The following is an 11,426-nucleotide window of genomic DNA, read 5'->3' on the forward strand; positions in this document are numbered from 1 at the left end:
TTGTTTTCCCTCCAAGTTCAAGCTTGGTCATGTGGGACATTCTCATTGTCAGGTTGGATAGACGGACCTCCCCCATGTTGAGTATAACTCATATCATCATTGCAAGCTAGATACCTCATTTGTGATTTCAGATGGTCACACAGGTCAGGATGTGGATCAGAACGAGGACTTTGCGCGAAACTAAGATGATTCCTCAGGTCGCTTTCAGACCTGCCTCCACGTTGCTCCCCGTCCAGTAACTTCCATTTGCAGAACTTACGACCCACGGCTGAGATCGAGGACTTGGATTGTCACCATGTGCTCGTGGGACATAAGTGTCCACTGACAGGGGAGGATTTCTCCTACTATTCCCGCGAACTGGAGCGTCTCTCTGTGGGCGCGGTGGTATAGGATGTCTAATCGGTGATGGCGGATGTCTTATCGGTGAGGCTATCCTCGTCCCATTAGGTCAGACTAAATTAGCCTGTCTCTATTCTACCTCGATATCTCGTGTTCTCTATGCATGTGGTTCTGATCGCATCACAGGTGAATTCGCTGGGGCGTTTTGTCTCCGTGAATTTGTCCAAACTCACCATGTTGGGTTATTATGGACATTCCTTGGAATCTGTGCGGAAGGCACTAAGTTGTGGGTCGCAGTTCTGACCGACCGACTGACATGTGGATGATGGTTCCTGTGATGATTAGCGGGCTGAGGACTCTACTGATTTCACTCTGAAGGTACATACCTCGGAGTGGTGGTCCTGACAAAACGACTGAGAATGGGTCAGTTATTCTTGTGGGACCTATGGGACCCACTTTTCCCCTTTCCGACGTTATCATAAGTTGCTAGAAGGGGTAATCGAGCCACGACCTCATCGATCTGTCTGTTAGCCGTAGTGAGATGGCTCCTTAATTGGGCATTCTCCATCTCGATGGTTGTTAGATATCCTGGATTAGGATTTGGTGGGCGTGACGCTGAACTCCCAGTGTCGTCTTGGCCTACTTGTTGCTTCCCAGGACGTTGCTGAACGCCTAGGCCCTTTTGCCCACCAGGCTGTTCCATTTTGTTGTTGTGCATTGATCGAGTAACCACCATCATGAATGTTGAATGAAACTTGTAAAGGATTAAGCACTAATGAACTCTCAATGAAAGCACCAAACAGTTGACGCTGTTTTTCATCAACAATAGATTTAGAAATCCAACAAGAAAGATATTAGTGCTTATTTATAAACTTTAATGAACTATATGAACAATTTCTCACACACAATTTTACGTGGTTCAGTGGTTAAAATCCACCTAGTCCACGAGACAATATTATTACTCTCACAATTTCTGCAGAGTTTCTGTATTACAAAAAACGGCCAATTTTCCTGTCCATTATCCCTGATATTTATAATGGAATTCCATGGACAGGTTTGGGTAACCGTGTGCATAAATATGGTAAGCATTTAATCAAGATAATTCTCATTTACATAGGGACACGATTGCCTATCGAAATTACTCATGTTATCTCGGAAAATAAATGTACAATACAGCCTGGACATTAATGAGTGTATAAAGAGCCTCCAATCTCTCGAGATCCTTCACTATGCGCCATGACTAGGTTTCTACAAGCTGAACATCTTCATCGAGCTGGTGACCGAAGAATAGTCGAACCTTAGTTCTATTTAAGTTCAAAGCACCCTAAGGGATCTAGCCACTACATGCCTCGAGCTAGACATCATCCTTTGAGGCGACCTAATAATTATCTGCATGTCGTACTGCCTAGTCCTAACTTGGTCTGCTCCCATCTTTATCAGCAAGATATTCTACTCGCCTGTTTTTTCCACATGTTTATCTACCAACTATAGCCCTAGCTGAATGGTTGAATCCATGCTAATGTTTAGAGTACAACAATCATCAATAAAATAATTTAGTTTATATAAATTAAAGCTTTTATTATTATATATGTTTGCTTTATCTTCAAATTATATATATATATATGATTTTTTTTTATTTTCCAACCAACATAACTAATTTGCTACGTCAATAGTTTTTGTCATTTTTAAAATTAGCATCACTCTTTTTTATTTTTCAAATAATTTAAATTAAATTTGTATTGCAATTATAAGACAAGGAAACAAAATTTAAGAAAATATAAAAGCTTGAGAAAATTAAAAATTGTACATATTATTTTAATTAAGACGTAAATAGGCTAAAAAACAAAATTAATTTGAGAAAAGCAAAAAAGAAAAGTTATTGTATAATTAAAAAAGAGAAAGAATTGAGACACTAATTTAACCTGAGATTTGTTCTATTTTAACATTTTTATTGATGAATAAAGGGTAAATGTATTATTTTCTTGATCAAATAATGTATATCATTTTCATTATTTTTACCCTACCAGTGGCCAAAACCTCATTATAAAAAAAGAGCTCTAAATGAATACACCAAAAAATAATTGGGGGTCTAATTAAATAAGGGGAAGTGTTATTTTTCTTACTTATTTTTTTTTTAAATATATTTTTCTTTCTGTTTAATGGAGACTAGAGTGACAATTTTAGCACTGGCACAACAAAAAATATGGGGACTTTTAATTGTGTGGCGACAAATTTGAGAGACTTTATACATAATTGGAAAGCCAAACTAAACTAGAAAAACCAAATTCCACCCTTTTTTTATTTTATTTTAAATGTATAGATCTCAATGAAAGAAGAATTGATTAACACACTCAAATTACACAATATCATATAATTAAAAATGATGTGATCTTTACATAAAGTTATTTATAGTTAAAATTAAATACGCATGTAAAAAATCTGTCTAATTTATGTGTTTGGCATTAATCTTTTATGCAACCCATATACATATACCAACCATAGTTGCAATGATGCTTCCAAATACTTATTTTGGAACTGGAACATAAATATCATTTCCTCACACTTAATACACATAATTATCCTTTATTCAAAAAAATGACATCTATACTTTTTTTCTTAGAATATTTGACTAAAATAGCCTTAACATATAAAAACATGTATTAAAAAAATATATTAATTTTTATTGAACTGAAATTTTAAATTTATATTTATTTTAAGGTAAAAAATACACAAAAAATAAAAAAGTTTTTCTTTACATTTAAAAAAAGTAATTTAAAATATAAACAAATATTAAGAAAAGTAGTTTACGATTTCCTTATAAATTCAAAAATACAAACAAATTGTTTACATCATATTTAAATTTGAAATAATAAACAGGTAGTTTACAACTTGTATTTAAGTTGATTTGAAATCGTAAACAAGTAGTTTAGGTTTATGTTTTTGTTTATCATTAGATTTTTTTATTGAAAAATTAATCACATTTATTGGAATAGAAATTCAAAAATATAATTATGTTTAAATTTGAAATTGCAAACAAGTGTTTCCATTATCATAGATTCTATGCTTGTGGAGAAAGCAATTTTTTATACTTACAACAAAATTGTAAACAACGAGTTTACTCAACTATTTATTTTAATGAAATTGCAAACAAGGAATTTACAATTTAGTAAAATAAGAGTAAAATATCTATGAGTACATCATGTAAAGACAATATAAATTTTTATATAAAAAAATGTAATTAATGAGTTTATTATTTAGTTATTTAAATGAAATTGTAAGTGATTAGTTTATTTTGGAATAATTTATTTTTAAAAATCTAAACTTTCTTAACATTATATTTAAAACTATTAGTATTTATTGATATAGCAAGTTTTTCATTATAATTTTTGAAAAAAAATTGAAGAACAATAATAATTTATATTTAAAAGTGTGAATAAATAAATTATATTTATTTGAATAAGATATTAAGAGCATGAGAATATATGGAATTGAGAAATTTGAAGAAAAAATAAATAAATAAATCTAATTATAAGCTATTCACAAATGACAATTTGAGAATTTTAGTATAAAAAAAAAACAAATATTTGTAAGGAAAAATAAAAAAAAAAGTAAGCAATTGTGTGGAATAATATGAAAAAAGCAACATTTGTGATCATTTCTGTTGGGACATTTCTAAGAAAACCTATGAATTGCTCACACATCTTGTTTTTTATCATAAAAAGAAGCAAAAAATTTAATTTTTCTTTTTATAATTGCGAGCTACAACTTCGTAATTCTTATCATAAAATTATTAATAAAAAGAAATAATTAATAATACCTAAAATGCTATTGATGTATCTTATATAAAATTTTAGACATAATTATCTTATGAAATAGATTATTGGATGTTAATAAAGTTATCTTAATGAGACTAAATCATATTTTCGGATTAATCTTAATAGTACGCCCTCTAATTATATAATCAAATCACATTATAAAAATTAACAAATGTGATTCGATCATTACTTTTTAAACACGATCTTTAAGTATAAATTGACTAACTAACTAAACTAAAATCTCTTATTTCAAAGTGATGTAAAATTTCAAAATGGACGCATAAACAAACACTAAAAAAATTAAAATGAAAAAGGAAACCATCTCTTTACCCACACATCTTTCTCTGTTTTAATTCAATAAAATATCACAAAATGTGCGTTGGCCAAAGAACAAAACTAACCGGTCGCCTCTTCATTTTTTTCCCTATAAATAAATAAAAATAAACAAAACTTGTGGATGGTGAGAAAGTGTTTTATTTACTTATCGACCCCGACCTCGACCTCGACCACCACCACCACCTCTACCCCTACCTCCATTTGGTTTCTTTGAGAACTTGCGAGGATCCTTGAGACCAAAATACTTCTCAGCATCTTTCTCAACTTCATCATCATCCCTATTCCTCCTCTTCTTCCCAACTCCATCTTTGATTTTCTATAGTACATATATCACATATTCACAGTTATGAGCAGACACAAAAGGCGCTTCAAACAATGATGAAGTCAGAAACATAAACCAATCAAATATATATATATATATTTACCCCTTGGGCAATTCTTTTGGCATCTGAAACACGCTCCAACAGTAGCAAGACATCTGCTTCTTCAGCAGAATACTCGGGTAACTTTTTACCTGAAACATGTAAATGACTTGTTAATAACTAATTCGGATCTTCTCTTCGATGCCTTCCATGCCACAAGCACAAAAATGTGCATTACTTACCAATGAGCTTCTCGATCTGTATATACCACTCCAACTCATACTGATTCACGAGGGAGATTGCAACCCCTGATCGACCAGCTCGAGCGGTTCTTCCCACTCTATGTATATAATCCTGTGGCCAACTTGCAGTTAGTACAGCATTGCAGAGTGCACAAAAGAATAAATAATTACAGGAACAATCATCTGAGTGAACGTTTTCATTTTTTCTTAAAAAAAAAAATGATCTCACAAATTACAAAATTAATTCAAAACAAATAAATTGGTATAGCAAGCCTTCATGAAAATTTTAAATATCGATGGTAAGAAAGTAAGAGATTCAGCAAATGAAGTAAACTTGAAAATTAAGAAGAAATCATGCAAGAATACAACCGACTACAACAATGAATGATTGCATTCAAGAGGAAAAAGCTGATATCATACACTACTTAGAAAATCATATGGAGCTTCTGAGAAAAGCAGCAAGCACCAAGAAATACACGTGAAGAAAAAATGTCACCCAGTGCAACATATTAAATAACTCACGCAGTCTTAGAGATAAGTTATTGATGAATAATAAACAAATATGGAAGAAAAAGTGCAGTAATAATAAGTTGATAACAAGTATAGATAATTTTAGATTCTAATAGGCCAGTATGATGAATGCAAATTTTACATGCTCATATGTTTCTAGGACGACTAACAGCAAAACTGACCTTGGAGTTTGATGGGATATCATAATTAATGACCATATCTACAGATGGAATATCCAGTCCCCGACTTGCCACATCAGTGCACACAAGTATATTATATTGTCCAGACTTGAATAAATTTAAAGCTCCTAGTCTTTTTGCCTGTCAGAAAAATTCCAATGAAAAAGTTTTAATCTAAGATTTAAGCTCATGTCAAAAAAGGGTTTTCTGGTAAATTAATGTATACCTGGGTCATATGACCACTAATTGGGATAGCCTTTAGGCCAAGATTTGAAAGAACCAATGCTAGGAAACGGGTTGCATCACATGTACGAGTGAAAACCATTGATGTAGATTCAGATCTTTCAGTAAGAATATAAACTAGATAGCAATCCTGTAGCAGAAGAAATATGAATTAATATACAAGTAAATTAAGCTTTCAGTAGCAAACATTACCAGGAACACCAATAAGTTCCAAGGATTTATGAAACAGAAAACATGAAGAAAGTGAGAAAACCTTGTATTTAGCAGGCACAAAGCGATAAAGCTGTTTTAATGTGTCTACGGTGGAATACTTAGATGCTGCTTCAATCTGCATATCATAAAACTAATAATTACTTTCATCCGAAGTCAGGAGACGTATTATCAATAACAAATTTAAGATATGAAGTATATTTTTTCACCTTCACAGGGTTCCTTAAACAAGCCCTTTGGAGCTTCTTGACCTGTTTTATAAAAGCATAATCCGATCAATGTATGAGGATCTTTTTGCAAGGTAGATTAAGTCATATAAGTTCAGAAAGTTGCAACTCCTTTTCTATATCTATAACCCAACAGTGAACATAAAAAAAATGCTATTATAGTATATCTTGTTAAATCAGGTAAAATATTTTTAAGAAGCAATTGACATTCACAACACAATTACCATTATCCAGCAATATAAAATATTCAGGCTATTACTAGTAAGAACAAGACAGATGCACATTCACTCAACCTCTTAAAAGAATTCAAATGTTTTGAGAAGCATCCACGATGAGAACTAGAAAGGGCATACATAATATATTATTACCAAATTTTAAGAATGAGAAACTGATGCATCAGAATGGAATAAAATGAGCAAAACTCAAGCCAAATCCGTGGCTAAGAATGGAAAAACCCCCAAATGGGAGAAACTATCTCTCAAACCTATATTTCAGTATATGATAACGTGTCACTACATTTGCTTTCTTGGGCTTATGTAGCCTTAGCAAAACTAGCAAAAAATAAGAAAATAATCCGGTATTAATAATAAACTACTATTTTAGACAACTCTTAACAATTCTAGATATTTCTCCTACATCAAAAACAAGGGGCGAATCATTCAAACACTGCATTGCAAAAGGTATTCAAAGTTCACTACTATTGAAATTATACAACATCATATGATTCACGCATCTGTGAAAACTTATATTAATTAATCACCTTTTTGGTCATGGTAGCAGAAAATAAATATGTTCTCCGATCACGAGGGATGACATTCAGAATTTCATCAAGTGATTTTTCAAATTCCTCATTCAGTAACCTGTCTGCCTCATCCAAAACCTGTATAATGTGCATACCAATCATGTGAATAACTTAAAAGAGTTTTATCAACAACTAAATGGATGCCTAAATAGCAGCAATGATGCTATAGAATGCAGAAGCCCATGAGACCATGACCATGATTCCTCAGTCAAACAAGATGCAAAATAATGCAAAAATGGTCAACCAGTTTTTTTAAGGGAAAAAAATGGCTGCAGAAATTATTTGAATATAATTAAAAAAACAAAATAAAATTAGAAAAATACCAGAAATTTCAGCATGCGAAGAGAAAAACCCTTTGTGTTGGTTAAATGATCCATTAGGCGACCAGGTGTCCCAACCTACAAAAATTAATAGAAATTTGGAATATCAGAAACATGTTGAATAATAAATTACGTAATTGGCATCAACGGAATATAGAACATCTTTTATTCAATGCAAGACTACTGTAGATTTTAATAACATTATTTGCAGGCAAACATGAGCAATTTATTCCAGCCCAGTCGCATTCTTAAACCAGGACCATATTGCATACTTAAGACCACTAAGAGTCTTTGATTAAATTGAACACTTACAATGATATGTGGCCGCTTTGCAAGATTGATAGACTGTTGCACTATGTCCACCCCTCCAACAAGCTACAGAAAATTATCAATGATAATAAGCAAAGGGGGTGAATAAAATAGACAATAACTTTCCATCCAAACACCTCAACATCTTAGCTCAGATTCTTTACACTTTGTTTTGATAGTTTTTTTAGGGAAAAAAGAGAGATCATTTTCCTAACTTTTCATAAAATTTGCTTTTCAAGTTTTCTACAATCTCAGTCTTTTTTATTATAATTTAAAGTTCTCCAAATTTACATTAAAGTTTGGTTATAGTTTGCCTAAAAAAATATATATATTCTTCTCCTTTATCTTCAAAATCCAAACAAGGGAAAATAAAATCTCTCTAATTTTTTTTCTTTCCCTCATAAATACTGGTTCCAAACAAATCGTTAGTGATGAGATGGGGAAAAACATATCTCCTGTTGCAAAGGAACTTATGTTATGCAATGTGCAACAGTGTTTAGCGAACATATGTGATGAACTACATTATATATTTGCACTACAGTCGTTCCAAGTACCAACATCATCCAAAATAGCCACTCAATAAAAGTGATCTTCCTAACTTATAAGAAAAAAGGATATACTCATTAGTTATGAGCTTGTTTGCCAAGACTAAAGATTCTATATTACATGCTAATTTAGTAACATTGAAGAATTCATTGCAAAAAAATTTGACCAAAATGGAGGAGGATAAATAAGGTTGCAGTTTGAAGAAAAAAATGCATTTTAGCAAATCATATAACTTTACCATAATTTTCTGAATAAATTTAATCTGTGAAAGTCAAAACAGTACATTTCTAGAATCTGTGGTTTCTGGAAAAGCTTTTCAAACAATAAAACAACAGTCACTTTCAAACTTATTAAAATTCTTAATCATCAATTTCACATCACATGTAATAGAGCATCATTTAAATATTGAAACATGCAATGCAAGAAAATCTATCAAGCAAAGTAATATGAGTGAAATGCTCACCACTGCACACTTAACACCAATTTCAGATCCTAATGCTTCAAACTGCTCAGAAATCTGAATTGCAAGCTCCCTGAAGCAAGATATAACAAAGGCAGATAAAATCAGAACCTTATATGAGATATCACAATTCCCACACAAATATAAAATTCATTACACAAAAACTAACCTTGTTGGAGACAGCACGCAAGCAAAAAACGATTGTGGATTCTCTAAAAGGGCTTGCAATATGGGAAGGGCAAAAGCTCCAGTTTTACCAGAACCCGTTTGTGCAAGTCCAATTAAGTCCTTACCTATAAATTCAGATTAATTCTTCAAGACCAATCCTCAAATATATGCAATAAAAGTGTTATAGCCATCATATTGGTACCATAATGTAGATCTTAATGTATATATATTTATATAAAGGCCTTTGGATTATAAATTGATTAAGTCCCTCATCAACTGAATTACTTGGTCAAGAACAATAAATTAACTAGGTACGATCAAAGAATTTATCATCAATAAACAAAAGAAAAGAAAAGAAAGACCTACAAGATTTTTAAATATCATCTATCCCATGTTATATTTAGTGAGCCAATAAAATCAAAATCAAAATATATGCAATAAAAACAATTACACAATGCACAGTAAAAAATAACATTCAGAATAGATATCCCAGTAAGATCAAAAGCCCTATAGTTGGTTAGTTTTAATATAAAAATTTCCCTTTCAGCCCAAAGGCAAAGGATTCTAAAAGTCTAAAACATAAATATATCTACATTAAAAAAAATTAAAAAGAGAGAATAAAGTCCAGAAACTTTCAACTGTGGTACAAAGAAACTAGAGAGCACAAAGAAAACCTCTGAACTGTGGTACTATCAATGAGTTTGAGTTACACAGAGAATGGCCAAGGAATTAACAGGGTTTCAAATATTAGCAAAATATGTGTTTGTGCGCGTGGTCTATTGACGAAGGAAAATCTGGACACAGGCAAACATGAAACTTGTGAAATCAGACCCAAATATTAACAAAGTAGAAGACCAAACCTTCAAGTGCATGAGGAATAGCTTCAGCCTGAATCTTCGACGGGTTTTTCCAACCCAATTTATCACAAGCCTCAGCCAATTGATCACATATCCCCAAATCTTTAAATGTCCGGGTCTCCTCGTTTTCATCTGCCATTCTCAAATCCCTAATCCACCAAATATATCATCTTCATGAATTTACCAATAACTAAATAACATATGATCATATTTATATGGGGCATTATATACGCCGGCCCTTGGCTAAGATTATTTCAAAGTAAATAATCTTATCATTGAAAACTTTTGTGTGATCAACTGTACCAAAAATTGACTTTGCTAGAATGCTAACCAAGATTTAATATCAAAATAAGGAATAACTTAAGATACCTGGCAGAGATGAAGGATAGAAAGCTAGTGAAGTGGCTAGACTGGAGGACCCCACTGAAGCGGCAGCAGGAGATATAGATTGTAGGGTTTTAAGGGTTTCTCTGCAATTTGAAAATAAAACATTAACTGAAGAAGAAGAATACACACAATTAAGGTTCTCGGCATCTAAAATACTCCTGAAACCCGAGAAATTATCAAAACATACTCAGAAGACACACATTTAAGATTTTCCGCATCACATACAACTAAGGTACTCAGCGTGGTATCAGACACTATTAATAACACTAAGATTCTCACTTAGAAAAAAATTAAAAAGAAGCAGCTCCGAATAGAGAGAGAGGTTATGTAAAAATACCTGAAGCAACAGCCGCCGGGCTGTGGCAGGGAGGGAGAAGACAAGACAAGTGTTTTGAGAAATTGGGAGTGAGGGTGAGGGCGAGGGCTTATGTGCGAGAAGAGACCTAGCCTCTATTTTTGGAACACCTACCCTATAATATGTTAAGGGTTCTTTCAAAAATATCCATTTATGATTTTTTTTACATTTTTAATATCATTGGTTTTTTTTTTACATTTTTATTAGTTTAAGTTTAAAATAAATATTATTTTAATGTTTCAACATTAAAAAAAATACGATTTATACTAACCATTACCCCCACAAAACATAACGTTAAAAAAATAATAAAAAAGCAACACAACAACAATCTTACAATAACACAGTGCAACTCATTGCATCTAAAAAACCAAAAAACAACATCAAAAAATTCAATCTTATATTTTTTTAAAAACAACACACTACAATAAAATATCAAAAAAATAATTTAAATGCAATATGAAAACAATCTTATAACAATAGAGTGTTAAAAAGACAATTAGAATAGACATCAATTCATTGCATTAACTCAAAATAAACTAAAAAACAACATCAAAATAATTTTTCCCTGCATTTTTAAATGTGTAAAAAATAAAATCAAAATATATCTCAAAACAACTAAACATATATCCAAAATAAACTAAAAAACAAAAACAAAATTGGAAAACAACTAAACATTAATACACTACATACTAACACTTTAAAAACTTAACTAAAATACAATAATTGGACAACAACTAGAAGTCAATACATTACATACTA

The 11,426-nt window shown here is 31.7% G+C and overlaps 1 protein-coding gene across 1 annotated transcript; it reads right to left on the minus strand.

Moving 5' to 3' along the window:
• Window positions 1-4,460: 4,460 nt before the first annotated feature.
• Window positions 4,461-10,788, minus strand: LOC133809187 (DEAD-box ATP-dependent RNA helicase 10-like). The gene is made up of 15 exons (XM_062245920.1): window positions 10,650-10,788; window positions 10,295-10,395; window positions 9,929-10,074; window positions 9,070-9,193; window positions 8,904-8,973; window positions 7,898-7,960; window positions 7,589-7,663; window positions 7,224-7,343; window positions 6,446-6,487; window positions 6,280-6,354; window positions 6,010-6,156; window positions 5,787-5,924; window positions 5,095-5,206; window positions 4,916-5,004; window positions 4,461-4,806 (listed from the first exon to the last, which is right to left on the minus strand). The coding sequence occupies exons 3-15, from the start codon at window positions 10,062-10,064 to the stop codon at window positions 4,636-4,638; spliced, it is 1,362 nt and encodes a 453-aa protein (XP_062101904.1). The 5' UTR covers window positions 10,065-10,074; window positions 10,295-10,395; window positions 10,650-10,788; the 3' UTR covers window positions 4,461-4,635.
• Window positions 10,789-11,426: the final 638 nt, after the last annotated feature.

Source organism: Humulus lupulus, chromosome 1 (assembly GCF_963169125.1).
Source record: "Humulus lupulus chromosome 1, drHumLupu1.1, whole genome shotgun sequence".
NCBI classification, from domain to species: domain Eukaryota; kingdom Viridiplantae; phylum Streptophyta; class Magnoliopsida; order Rosales; family Cannabaceae; genus Humulus; species Humulus lupulus.